The sequence below is a fragment of the Sorex araneus genome, chromosome 3 (assembly GCF_027595985.1).
Source record: "Sorex araneus isolate mSorAra2 chromosome 3, mSorAra2.pri, whole genome shotgun sequence".
NCBI classification, from domain to species: domain Eukaryota; kingdom Metazoa; phylum Chordata; class Mammalia; order Eulipotyphla; family Soricidae; genus Sorex; species Sorex araneus.
This window is the reverse complement of record NC_073304.1, coordinates 160,346,325-160,360,186: the sequence shown is the minus strand read 5'-3', so window position 1 is coordinate 160,360,186 and position 13,862 is coordinate 160,346,325. Positions and strand designations below refer to the sequence as shown.

The window sequence follows — 13,862 nt, the reverse complement described above, 5'->3', positions numbered from 1 at the left end:
GCCCTGTGAGGGTCTGAGGAGCAGACCTAGGCAGGAGGGGCCTTGCCTCTCTGTGTGGACCCCCACACTCTCGCGGAGGGGGGCTGCTCCCAGCCCCTCCCTGTCTCTGGATGCCTCCAAGGGGGTGAGTCTGTCTGAGTCTGGGAGATGGGGCGGGGTCCCGGGAGCTGCACCATTGGGCTTTGCTGGTTTACTGGAAAAGAAGCTGCTTAGGACAGAGGGGATGGGGGCGGGGAGGTCTCGGGAGAGCGGCAGACGAGCCAGCTGGGGTCCGTGTGATGCCATCTGCTCCAGGATGTGCCCATGTGAGGCATCGGTGCCCCCACACCCCTCAGCTGGTGCCACCACCCCCAGCTCTGCTCTGCTGGGAACACAGACCCAGGCCTCAGCCAGTGGCTGGTTTTTGGGCATCTGCTCGCCCTGGCCACTGGCGGTGGGCAGGGGCAGGAGTGGGGTGGGGAAGCTTGGGGCCCTGTAGGGCACCCCTCACCCCCTACCGTGTCCTCAGCTGAGGGGGAGCCCAGAGAGAGGGAATTGGGGGTGGGGAGAAAGGGCACAAGCTGTGCATGCTGGAACCCCAGGGACCATCCCAGGCTTCCCCAGCAAATGGCTGGGAAGGAGCCCCTGAGCACTGCTGGGTGAGTCTCCCACCAAGAGAGAGCTGGGGTGGGGAACTGCAGGCTCTGATGTGTGGGGTCCATCAGCACTGCAGGCGCTGCCGTGAGGGTGGGTGTGGGGCCTCTGCCTGGAGTTTGTGGGTGCTCAGGGCTGTCTGCGGGAACTGACAGCGGCCCCGGGTCTCTCTGGGCTGGAGGGTGGGGAGGCAGGAGCACACTCCTCCTCCAGAGGAGCAGAGGGCGCCATTCTGGACAGGCGCTCACACAGGGAGCCTCTCTGGGAACTCCAGTGGAGTCTATTGTTCTGCAGGGGTTCTGCCACCGGGGCGGGGTAGGCCCTAGGATACTCCCAGCAACGCTTAGTCCGGGGGTGCGGGCCTGGCGGTGCTCAGGGAACAGCAGTGATGCAGTGGGGCTGATACGGGAACGAGGGCGGGATCAAACTCGGGGCCTTGTGGGAGTCAGTCTCCAAGTGTGAGTCCCTCCATCCGAGCCTCCTCCCCGCCTGGCCATCTCCTGCGCTTTCCCCCCTTCAGACACTCGCTGATCCCTATCACACCTGCCCCTGAGCTCCAGATACTCGAGACCTGGGGTCTGCAGGTCAGCGACCGAGCGCTGACCAGTGACGGGTGACATGGGCCCCTTCTGAGTGCCCTCAGCCAGCACCGAAGGCTCTGCTTCCTGTGCTGTTCAATGACCTGCCCTGCAGGGAGCACCTCCTCCTGTCCAGCCTGACCCGGGTCCACACCCTTTCCTCTGCCCCGGGCCTGAGCTCCACCCTCTGCCCTCTGCTCTCTGGGACCATCGCCGTGCCTGCCACTGGCTCATGCTGGGATTTCATGCCCAACTCCATGGCAGAGGGGGCACGCTGGGTCCCACCTTCCAGTCTGGTTTGCGAGAGGGGAAGCTCTGGCAGGGCGGGGGTCCCAAGGCATCCCCAGGAGCTGGGGAGGGGGTGTCTGGAGCCTGCCTGGGACCTCGACGCTTAGAACACTGGGAGGTGAGGCAGTGCCAACAAGAAGGGGCCCAGAGGCCCCCTGCCGCACGGGGCACACAGGGTACCCCCCACCCACTGCACTGAGTCTGAACCACACACTCCTGTGCCCGAGAAGCTCAGGCCGAGACACTTCTACCCGAGTGTGAGCAGATGCACTGGGCCGGGTGGGAAGTCGCCGAAGCACGGCCCATCCCCGGGAGGGTGCAGAGATACGTGTGTGTATGGACTTTGGGGGGAGGTTAGGGTCATGCATGAGGTGCTCAGGAGGGACCTCCTGGTTGTGTACATGGGATCAGGTGTGGTGTTGGTGATTGAGCCTGCGTGTGAGGCAAGATTTTCAGCCTCTGAACCTTCTCTTCAGCCCTGTGGGCATTCTTACTGTCATTAATAATATTCTTGGTCTCTGCCCTAGCAGCCTGTGATCTCTCTCTCTCTCTCTCTCTCTCTCTCTCTCTCTCTCTCTCTCTCTCTCTCCCCCCCCCCCCCCCAACCCCTCTCGGTTTAAGACCTACTGAGTGAGTGGGTTTCCTGGGCTCTGGCCACCACTTTAAGAAGAATCAAAGTCAAGAGGGGGTCTGGGAGTGCAGCTGCAGGGTCAGAGGCGGTGACAGCCCACTCTGGGTTTGGGCTGGCCTGGACAGGGGCACATAGAGCTGGATTCTCGGACCCTGCGGAGGCTACCCTCATCCCACTGGAAACGGGCATCTCTCTGGGCAGTGGGGAGGGGAGGGTCCGAGCTGCTGTCTGCTCTACTGGCGGTGGGCGTGTGTGTGCAGGAAGGGAGGAGACGGCCCCTGGCCCGCAGGGCGGACAGAGGGGCAGCGAGCCAGATCCTGTGCTGGGTGCCAGCACCACAGGACAGATGCCCCCGTGTCTACTGGGTGTCACCGTGTTGATGGGACATCAGCACTGCAGGACAGATGCCCTGTGTCTAGGGAGGGGCTGGCTGTGGCCACTGGCTCTCACCTGTACTGGGTGACGGCTGGGTTGGCCTTGGCCGAGCAGTGAAACGTGACCACATTGTCCTCCAGCACCGGTTGCGGCTCCACTGACAAGTTCACGAGTGGGGGGTCTGCAGAGAGAAGCGGCTCCTTCAGATTGGGGGGCTGGGGCCAGGGTTTGGGGTGAGAGAAGGGCAGGGACCTCGTAGTGACACAGCAGTCCCCAAAGCTCCCCACACCTCCCCGGAGGGCCAAGACTCTGGAATCTACAGCCTTTCCCCAGTGACTGCCCGCCAGTGAGGCCACATGCGTCCAGGCTTGGTCTAATTGGGGGTCCCGGAGCCCTTTATCCGTGGGGCTGGCCTGGAGCAGGACCTGTAGACTCCGAAGGCAGTGCCCCAACCCGTGGTGAGCCAGGGGGCTGGTGTCCCTGCAGGTTGGAGGGAGGAGCTTGGCCTGGGGGCCGGAAGCCAGGACTAGATGTCCAGATGCATCGGGCTGGCCCGGATGCTCGTGTCTGAGGGCAAGTCTGGTTCAGAGAGTGGCTGGCGTCTCAACCCAGGTCAGCCATGTCAGTTCAACAGAACCCAGAATTTAGAGAGGGGGGGACAGTGCCAGGAGGTCCTTCAACCTGGGTGATGGGACTCAGGAGCAAGGAAATGGGGTGTCCATCTCTTGGGGGACACCCCTTGCTCCCTGCCCCCTCCCCTACGACTGACTTGTCATTTCCAGTTGATTCTGGGCGTGGTTGGTGGGGAGGGGTCTCACCTAGAGCTTGATTTCCCAGGTGCCCAGTTTTTCCTCGAGACTCAGGAGAATGAGTCCTAGAAGCTTCCGTGCTTGCCAGTTCCATCTGCAACACCCCCTCCCCAGCTCTCTGTCCGGAGCTACCTGCATCTCCCCCCTCTCCACCTCTCCATGCTGCGTGCACGGGGCAGGAATCTGCAGGCGTCTGCCGGGCTCCAGAGGTATAAACAGTTTATGTCATCACCAGCGATTAAACATGATTCTAATCCCACTTGTGATGTCGGCAGTGCGAGGCAGCTTTGATGTAGCGGCTGGAGCTTCGATCCCACCCAGCAGATGTTTCGGCTGAGAGCCTGGAAGCATTTCCTTCCGCCCCCTGTGCGTGCCTGCACGTGTGTGTGTGTGTGTGTGTGTGTGTGTGTGTGTGTGTGTGTGCACGCGTGTGTCCGGGGAGGCATTACACCGAGGCGGGCTGGCAGGAGGCAGAAACTCCATGACTCAGTGATTTCATCACACATTCGTTTGGCAACTTGGCAGCTGGATGCAGAGTCCAGATGTAGGGAGACTTTGGGGTGGGAAGCTGCTCTCCCATTACTCAATCTGGGGGCTTTATCTTCCGTTGGGGGACATAGAAAGGCCAAGGGAAACAAACAACAACTGTGCTTCTGCTGAGTCTGGCTGCTTCTGGGTTGACGGAGGAAATGAGCAGGTTTGTAGAGGCGGCCCTGCCTGGCCGTGGCACCTCCGGCAGACAGTCGGACGCCTCCTGTATGAACCAATGAACCCGGCGGGGCGGCGGGAGAGGGTCTGTGAGGACGGAGTGTGGGTGTTTGCTCGGCTGGTTTCAGCAGACACCTTCCGGCACGCAGAGTGATGGGGCCTTCTGAGGGGTGCTTGGTGCCGGACCACTGGGGCCCAACCAAAGGGATCACGGCGGATGATGTGCAGGGTAGGACCTGATCCCTGTCTGGCCTCTTCCCCAGGGCCAAGGCTGGCGGGGTGGGGGCACCCAGGCTGGGCCATCAGGGGTGACCAGGACGTACACGGGTGCTGGAGGGGACGCTGCTAGGAGTGGAAGCTGACTCAAAGAGGTTTACCAAGCACCTGCCCTGAGAGGCCTTTCCTGCACGTGCCACTCAGGACCTGTGCCCGCTGGCCCCTAAGTGCAGAGCTCGGGGCTGACCCTGGCTCGCTGGCCTCATCTCGGGCTGCGGGCAGGACCCAAGGGAGCTGGTCCAGGCCTGTCCTGTGGGAGTGGGCTGGTACTCACGCTGGATGTCGATGGTGACCGAGGTCTCCTTCCCTCCGGGGATGGCCTTGTTGGTGGCGCGACACACGATGGTCTGGCCGTTCTCCACGTCACCGGGGGAGATGAAGAGGGTACTCACGATGCTTTCCCGCTTGCCGTCTCGAAGGAGGGTCTGGGGGCGGGTGGGGAAAGACCCGTCACTTGACCGGGGTGCCTGTGCAGGGGGTGTGGGGGGGGGCTGGGACACTCAGGGGTGACCGTGGGCACACACTGGAGGCTCAGCCCCACCCACCCGGCTCCCTGGCCAGCTGAGCGCTGAGCTGCAGAAGGTAGCGGGCAGAGAAGGGGGCCCAGCCCTCGAACCTCAACCCATATAGAACAAAGCGTGAATGAGCCCTGCTGGGCCCAGTAGAGACCAGCCCCGATGCTCCCAGAGACAATTCTCACACATGGGTGCATGTGTGAGTGTGTGTGTGTTTGTATATGTATGTGTGTATGTGTTTGTGTTTGTGTATGTGTGTGTTTGTGTATGTATATGTGTTTGTATATCTGTGTATGTGTATGTTTGTATATGTGTGTTTGTGTGTGTGTGTGTGTGTGTGTGTGTGTGTGTGTGTCTGCAGGGAGCCCAGGCATTTTTCCAGGAGGTGTGTTTGCAGCAGGGGGTGCAGTTTTGGGCCAGGACAAGGGCAGGGCTGGGCACGGTAGTCATTGTATGACTTCTATTTTTTTTGTGTGTGTGTGCGTGTGTGCATGCGTGTGTGTGTGTGTGTGTGTGTGTGTGTGTGTGTGTGTGTGTGTGTAGGGGTCACACTGTGCAATGCTCAGGCTCTAAACTTCGGCTCCTGGCTCTGCACTAAGAAATCACTCCTGGTGGTGCTCAGGGGAACCCTGTGGGATGCCAGGAATTGAACCCGGGTTGGCCGCATGCAAGGCAAGTGCCCTCCCCATTGTACTATTTCCTGGCTGTTGTATGACTGTAGGAACCGTTTCAACTTTTCCAGCTGCTTCCTGAACCCCTGGGAGCTGTGAGCCAGCCTCAGGTGGCGGCCAGGCCATCACCCCTGTTGACGGGTGATATCATGAGGGGCCCCAGAGCTGGGACAAGCTCCCACGGGTCTCACGGGCGACAAAGCCTGTAGGGACTAAAATCGTCCCCCTAATACCTGGTGCATGCTGACCCGCAGAGGGTGACCTGTTTGGAAAGTGGGCATGCGGGGCCGGATAGCACAGCAGGTAGGGTGTTTGCCTCGCACACGGCCGACCGGTATTCAATCCCCGGCATCCCATATGGTCCCCCAAGCATGGCCAGGAGTAATTTCCGAGTGCAGAGCCTGGAGTAACCCCTGCGTATCACCAGATTAAAAAAAGCCAAAAAAAACAACTACAACAGTTTTTTGCCTTGGAAAGTGGGTGTGGCGTGGTGGATTAACTGCCCGGGCAGGCCGATTCTCATCAATTGTCAGCTGGGGCAGTCCTGTGTCCCCACACCCTTCAGCTGGAGGCCCCAGGGACCTGGCTGTGCTGGGGGTCCTGAATGTAACCCTCCAAATGTCGCAGGTGGCTCTCGGTATGTTTTGGGGGAGACAAGCGTTGGCCTCTGATTTTCTTTTTAACTGGGGGCCGTGTTCGGTGGTGCTGGGGCACGGCGCTGGGGGTTAACTCTGGGCGAAGCTCAGCCTCCGAGTGCGGGTCCCCAGGGCTCCACGCTCGGGGTCACCAGAGGGGCACCTGCCAGTGCCCAGGTGGCCAAGCAGTGCTGGGGAGGGTGGCCCCGCAGTCCGCCCAGCTTCCCCCACAGAGCGGAGGGGGCAAAGGGACCGTCCCCACCCCCAGGGGGCCCTGCTGGGAGCAGCGTCCAGGTCACTGTGCTACTTTCGGTGACGTGCAGGTTTCTGGAACTTTCTCTGTGTGTTCCTCACCCTTTCTCAACGTGACCCAGCTTGGGGCTGCCAGTCTAGCCCTCTCTCCAACGGAAAGGTTCCTGCTCTGACAGAGCCGGGCAGGGGTGCCCGAGACCCGGAACGGGTTCTGGTGCCTCCTTGGCCCCCTCTGTTCTGCCTGGGCTCCCAGGCTCTCGGGGCTGAGGTCTCCTTCCTGGGATGTGGAGTGGTACCTCCCTTGGGGGGGCAGGGGGGCGGTGTCCCGGGAGATCCGCCCTGGCCAGCAGCCAGTGGGTCTCAGAACCTCAGCCCACCCGAGGAGAGGGCGGCTCCTGGCGCTGTAGCCCCCAGGCCTTGGCTCCTGCCTCGGCCTCTATAAATAGCCAAGTGATAATAAGAACAATTTCCTGGATGAAAATAAAGCCCCGGGGCAGGGAGGAGGGAGGCTGGCGGAGGGAGGAGGGATGGGCGGGCTGCAGGGTGGTTCCATCCCTCTGCTAATGGGAACCTCTGCTGCCAGGGCTCCTGGATTGATGAGCTCCGGGTGGCAGAGGGGAGCCGGGCTGTGGGGGCACCTGGGCTCCTAATGAGGCCCTCGGCCTGCTCCCCCCCACTCCCTACCCCTGCTGCCCACACCCAGGGGCTTGGGAATGATGATTGATGACGTTTTCTGGGCCAGGACTGGGCTTTTCCAGTTGGAGTTATTTGTTCCACCTAATTAGGGAAATGGGGGCTTGTTCATTAGGTCTGGGGAATGCGCCCTGGGTCCTGGCTCCCAGGGACCCCAGAGCCTGGTCCCCACGGGGCCGGCCACAAGGCTGTGGAGTGTTGTTGGGAGGGAAGCTGGGGGTGCAGTGGGGACCCCCACCCTCCCCACCACGCCTACTCGGCTTCCTGCCCCTCTACCCTTCCCTCCTCTTCCCTCCTCTCCTCTCCACACTTCTTCCTCTTCTTTCCCTCCATGCCTGTCTCTGCCTTTATAATCTCACACCTGAAAGTGGCCTTTGAGCCTCAGGCCCTGAAGGTCCCAGCCGGGCAGAGATTCTGTTGGTGCCACCCAGACCGGATTAGGGTCTTGTCCGTGTAGGGCACATGAGTGGTGGCGCCAACTCTTGTCTCCTCCCTCCATTGAGCCCCCCTCTCTGGACGTCCTGCCTCCTGTGGGCTCAGGGAGACCGTGTGTGTGTGTGTGTGTGTGTGTGTGTGTGTGTGTGTGTGTGTGTGTGCGCGCGCACCTCTGTGAACAGGTGGTCTCCCCACCCCCCTGCATAGTCTCAGGCGGTGTGCAGGGGGAGACCAAGTCCCTCGCTCTTTTGCTGCCCCCCGGGGCCTCAGAGATGTGGGTGGCTGGGGATGGTGATGGGGACCCCCAGGAGGGAGGAGGGGGAGGGGGTCCTGGGGAGCTCTTTGATAGCAGAAGAGGCGGGGACGGGAGGTGTGGAACTGCAGGCCTCACCTTGGAGTAGGTGGCCCCGTTGATGACCTCCCCCTTCCTCAGCCAGATGATGGAGGCGGCAGGCTTGGCGTTGTCGGCGTGGCAGGTGAGGTTGAGGGGGTCCCCTGCCCGCAGGCTGATCACGGGCCCCCCCAGGATGACGGGGTCATCGGGCGGCACTGTGGGGAGAGCAGAGAGAGTCAGGCACCCCAGCTCTGCAGGGCCCAGGGGGCCTCAAGGAGAGGCGACAGACAGTGATTCTCCGCTGTGGGAAGGAGGGCAGCCAGATCGGTGAGCCCAGACAGACACAGTGACCCCAGACAGACAGGCACAGTGATTCCAGACAGACACAGTGACCCCAGACAGACAGACGCAGTGATTCCAGACAGACACAGTGGTCCCAGACAGACAGATGCAGTGATTCCAGACAGACACAGTGATTCCAGACAGACACAGTGGCCCCAGACAGACAGACACAGTGATTCCAGACAGACACAGTTACCCCATACAGACAGACGCAGTGATTCCAGACAGACAGATGCAGTAATCTGACACAGACAGACAGTAATCCCACACAGACAGATGTGGTAGTCCCCGACAGACAGACACAGTAATCCCACACAGACACAGTGACCCCAGACAGACAGACGCAGTGATTCCAGGCAGACACAGTAACCCCAGATAGACAGACACAGTAACCCCAGAAAGACAGACACAGTGATTCCAGACAGATACAGTAATCCCAGACAGACAGAGGCAGTAATCCCAGACAGACAGACGCAGTAATCCCACACAGACACATGGGTGTTGGACTCAGCCGAGGGTCCTCGGTCCACCTGTGTGGGGCTTTCCTGACTCCGTCTTTTTCCCAATCCTTTCCTGAACCACCCAGGCACCTCTGCCATCTGACTTGGTCCTTGACCTGGCACCTCTGCTGTCTGACTTGTCCTCACCCCATCGTTTGATGGGGACAGGATGAGTACCCCACTTCCCAGCCCGGCAGCCAGAGCTCTGCAGGACAGAGCAGCCAGTGGGGTGACCCCACGTTGCCTCAGCTCTCTATCTGCGGGAGCCCCCACCCCAGCACCAAGAGTCTGTCCTGCTGCCCCTTCCGTGCCCTTCCTCTTCTCCTAGGGCACCTGGTGCGACGTGTCCCCCAGCACCCGGAGTGTCCCCAGCATCAGAGTGTCCCCCCAGCACCGGAGTGTCCCCCAGCACCTGGATTGTCCCCTCAGCACCCGGAGTGTTCCCCCAGCACCTGGAGTGTCCCCCAGCACCCGGAGTGTCCCCTATAGCACCCAGCGCAGGCTTTGGGCCTTCAGGTCTCCAGGAGGCCACGGGGACACCACCCCCCATGTTCTCAGCTATCTCCCATGGGGAGGGGGTGTCTTCCCTCCCAGACAAATCACTGGGAGATGGGGGGTCTCCCAATGGGGACAGGACTGCCCAGCAAGGGTCACAGGATACCCTAGCCTGCCTCTTCTCTGCCCGGAAGATGCCTGGCTCAGCATCGACAGCCCGTTTCCATTTCTTAGGGAAGCCCACCCCCCAATCCCCAGCTCCACCGACCCCGTCCTACCCCGGGAGCAGCTGTTTCCGCCCTTCCTGCCCATTCCGGCTTTGGAGCCCGGGAGGTGCTGGCGCCTGCAGAGGGTGGGCTGGGCAGGGGACGGCCCTCCTCCAGGCAGCCTGTACCCCCTCATTAGAGCCCCCTGGAGAGCTTTCAGGAGGCTGATGACAGCTTTGGGGGTTGTTGCTGCTGAGGGGGCCATTGTGGCCGTGTGCAAGGGGACGCCCCTTCCTGCAGGGAGGTGTTTTGGGGGCTCCTGCTCCCTCCCCCTGGGGTGGTGGCTCTTAGCCCACCTGGAGCCTGGGTGGAGGCCCCTGGCGAGCCTGCAGAAGGCCGGGAAAGTGGCCGAGAGCCGCCAAGCACCATTTGGGAGCAGTGGGCAAGGCTGGTCAGTGTCCCCCGTGAGAAGCCGAGTGGAAAGTGGGGAAGGGCCCCACCCTGGGGGGCAGAGGGCCAGTGCAGGCCTCTTCACTTCCCAGCAGCAAACAGGAAAACTCAACAGGCTTCTGGAACGTTCTCTCGGGCCTGGGTGCTGGTTGGGGCTGAGACAGTGGTTCTCACCCCTGGTTGCGTATCAGAGGCACCTGGGGGTGCGTCCAGTCTGGTGTGGCACCCCATGCACCACTCCCTGCCCTGGAGGGGAAGCCCTAGTGTCAGGTGTCCTCCCCCACCCCCGAGGATTCCAAGGCCGAGAACCCACCCTCTCGGGGGCTTTAGGGGGCTCTGAAACTCTGTGGTCACAGCTGAGAGACTTGGGGGGTCTTTCCAAGGCCCTGCCTTGGGCTCCGGGGTGGTGTTTTGAAAGCATGGATTAGGGGGAGCTCAGAGGAGGAGAGAGGGGTGCGGACTCCACAGAATAGGCACTGATTACATCTCCCCAAATGAGCGGTTATCATACCGGCTATTCAGGCGCCTCTGCATTATTGATTAGCCTTCGCCTGGGTGCGCGCCAGCTGGGGAGGGGCGGGGGGAGGGGCGGGGCTGTTTGGGGGCCCAGCAGGCTGAATAGAAATCAGCAGTCACTCCTGGCAGCTGGATCTGGGACGGAAGGGGGGGCACTCATCACCTCTCCATTCAGTCTGGGGCTCGGAGCTGGGGGCCGGGCGGGGAGCGAGCTGGGAGCCGCCGCCTCGTGCTCGGGAGATGCATTATTCATCCGAACCGCTCGCAGGATCCGCTGTTATTATCCTGAGCCACTCTGGAGCTTGGGCTCCTAATTTTTAATCACAGGGAAGGTGGGCGCCAGCCTTTTGTGATTAATCCGGAGATAAAAATAGTTGGCTGTTTGGTGGGGCTTGTTGTCAGTCGGGGGAAATGCGTTAACCGTTGGGTGCCTGAGTCCTGGGAGACACCCGTGGGAATGCCAGGGATGGGGACCCCTGAGCGGGAAGTGGGGGTGGGGCCGGGGTCCTGCCTGAAACAGGGGCTGCTGGGAAGGGCCTGGGGGCCAAGGACCAGGCTCGTGTGGGCCAGGCCTCTCCCTGCAGGGCCTCCTTCCTGGCCCTGAGAACTGTCGGAGCACGAGAAGACTCAGGCCCAGACCAGGAACCCTGTCCTCTGCCCCCAGAAGGCCCTTGCAGCTCACAGGGCCCAGTGGGCAGGACCCCCATTCCCCGGGAATGGGCAGCAGGCTTGTTCACCTCAGGGCTTTTGCTGACACAGGGGGTCAATTCTCTGGGTGCCCCAAGATGCCATAGATGGACACGGCTCCATGGTGGACATGGGCCACAGCTGGACCCCCGTGGTCCGATGGCAGCAGGTGGGATGGATTCTGTCTCTTCTCCTGGTTCACTTTTGGTTCTTTTGAATCACACCCGGTGGTGCTTAGAAGAGCTTACTCCTGGCTCTGTGCTCTTGGCAGGCTCGGGGGACCCTCTGGGGTGCTGGGCATCGAACCTGGGTCAGCTGTGGGCAAAGTGAGTGCCCTTCCTGCTGTGCTATCTCTCCAGCCCCGTCTCCTGGGTCATTGTCACCAGCCTGCAAGACTCAGCTAAGAGTCTGGTCAGTCCATAAGGCCTTTCCGGAACCTTCCAAGTTGTACGTGGTGACTTTCGTCTCTGCCCCAGAGTGGCCAGGCTTCCCTCTGTCCCAGTGTCTCACCTGGTCTCTAGGGAGGTCTCTGTGCCGGGGTCATCTCATCCGTACCCTCCCTGTGCTGGGCCTGGCGCCCGAAGACTGCTTGGTTCCCCTGTGCTGTTTGCTGAGCCAAACCTGGCCTGAATCCATTTCTTTCCAAACTGGCTGGTTGCAGGCGGACCACAGAATCTGACAACCAAGTCCGCTTATCAGGGAAGTGAGATAACCAAGATTCCTGCCGGGCTATTGTTACTGCCTTCATGATAAGAGGCCGTGGGGAGATTAGAAAGGGGCCGTGCAAATATTGCTTATTAGGTCCAGAACTCCAGGCTCCTAGGGGCTGTCTGTGAGACTCTGTCTAGAGGCCTCTTGTTTGGGTCCCCCGGTCCCGGGAAACAGCCACTCTCAGGGTCTCATTGAAAGCTAGACTAGGAGGCTCAGAGAGAGAACAACAGCGCTGGGGGAGGATCCCTCCGTGGGGACGCAGGAGAGCTGGAATCGGGACTCACTTTGCCGGCTTCTATTCTAGCTTTTGGGTAGCGGTTGGGCCACACCCAGCGGTGCTCAGGGTCTACTCTTGGCTCTGTGCTCAGGAGGGGCCCCTGGGGGTGCTGCTGGTTGCAGGCAAGGCCAGTGTCCTGACCCATTTCCTTTCTAGCCGCAGCCCCTGTAATGCTGAGGCCCGAGTCTGAGCACTCCCAGGGCTGCCGCGGCCCTTCCCATCAGCCCTCCGGCCCGCCCCTCCTGGTTTCTCCAGGGCCTGCTGGACCACTTTCTGCACAGACAGGGGCCAACCTGATTTCACGGGATGCCAGGAAGCATGGCCTGATTCCTCGCTGGTGCCTGAGAGACGTCTGTGAAGCGAGCACACCAATGATTTCGGCCGTTCTGAGTCGCCGGCTGCACTCTGCCCAGAGCCGCCCCCAGCCCCCTGGTGCAGGCTGACTCACTGATCCGGCCGCCAGGGCTCGAGCCGGGGGTGCTCACACACAGGCTGCCCCCAGCCTTTGGGATGATCCGCTCGGCTGCTCTCATCACGGCTCAACTCAAATTCTTCCTGAGGCTAGAAGCAAAGGCACCCACGACTGGCGATGCAACGGGGCACAGACCAGGGCATCTCCAGACAGCTGAGAATAGGGCCAGGGATGGGCTCGAACGCAGAGCAGAAAGAAGGTCCCGAGCCCCACACGCGCCCGGCACTGCCAGCCGGACGGCAGCCAGACTGGCCTCCACTGGGGAGGAAACAAACCAACCACCACAAAACCCAGATCTGGGTTTTGGGTCTCGGTCCTGCTTCTGTGCACTTATTTGAAGGGACAGGGTCAGCACCCCAAAAAGCGATCTGTGTTGGGACGGGAAGGCCCCCAGCTTCCTCCTGGTGGCCGGCAGATCCCCAGCATCACAGGGACTGAGAAGCACTCCCCCTCCCCATCCCCCCTGCCGCCTTCTGAACTTCACAGGCCAAAAAGGAAATAAAAAAACGCTTCCACCGTTGGCGCTTGCTTGCCTGATGGGCACCACTTCCTTTTAAACAGGTGGCACTCTGGATCCGTGGGCGTTCAAGGTGGGGGCAGAGGGGGGCTTTGCTCTGCAGGGCAGGTGAGGCTGGGAAAAGGCAGGAGCCAGGGACCCTGGACTCTGTCACTCAGAGCAGGCCCTGGACTCCAGGACACATTGGCCAGGGACTGCTAAAGATAAAGCTCCATGGACTGGCAGAGGGCCTTGGTGCGCGAGAACTTGTGCCGAGTGCTGCCCTCTGCTGGGCCTGGTGGGGCATTGCAGACAGACCCTGAGATTTGGTCCCTGAGCACAAGTTGTATGGAAGGTGCTATCTGGGGGTGCCGGGTGCCCTGGGGACCTAGCAGGAGCCCCAAGACTTTCGAGGGAGTGAAGGAAAACTGTGGCTGGAAGGAACCCATGCGACATGTTAGGTAAAGGGAGGAATGTCCCACGTGTGCAGAGGAAGCGGGAAGAATCGTGTGTGTACGTACTTGAGAGAGGGTGAGCAAGGGGGTGGGGGGTGGGAGCCGCGTGGCCTCTGGGGCTATGGCTTCCGCCTCCCGGCATCCAGGCCCCGCCAGCGGGTCCACGCCCGAGACTCTGGAGCTGGCTGGGGCTGAGGCCCGTGCTCAGCGCTGCGTTTGGGTTCTAGATCCTGGTGAAGGCCTGTCAGCCTCCTGCTCTCAGCTCTGTAGGGCAGAGTGGAGGCGGGAGAGGCCAGGCCACAGCTCCAGCACGTGTGGGTGGTGGCCACACATGGCGGCAGGTGATGGACGAAGGCAGCAGGAACTGGACACACATTTTATTTTTGAGGGGGAAGGTTGGTCTCCACCTAGAGGTGTTCAGG

At 61.3% G+C, this 13,862-nt stretch overlaps 1 protein-coding gene across 9 annotated transcripts in view; it reads right to left on the bottom strand.

Moving 5' to 3' along the window:
• The window catches only part of KIRREL3 (kirre like nephrin family adhesion molecule 3), a 446,874-nt gene that overhangs the window by 21,370 nt on the left and 411,642 nt on the right, over window positions 1–13,862 (bottom strand). For all 9 annotated transcript variants that reach the window (XM_055133991.1, XM_055133989.1, XM_055133995.1 and 6 more), the window contains exons 5-7: window positions 7,891–8,048; window positions 4,573–4,723; window positions 2,581–2,686 (exon numbers count right to left, since the gene is read on the bottom strand). In XM_055133991.1, the coding sequence (XP_054989966.1) occupies window positions 2,581–2,686; window positions 4,573–4,723; window positions 7,891–8,048 (415 nt within the window). The remainder of the gene's footprint in view (window positions 1–2,580; window positions 2,687–4,572; window positions 4,724–7,890; window positions 8,049–13,862) is intronic.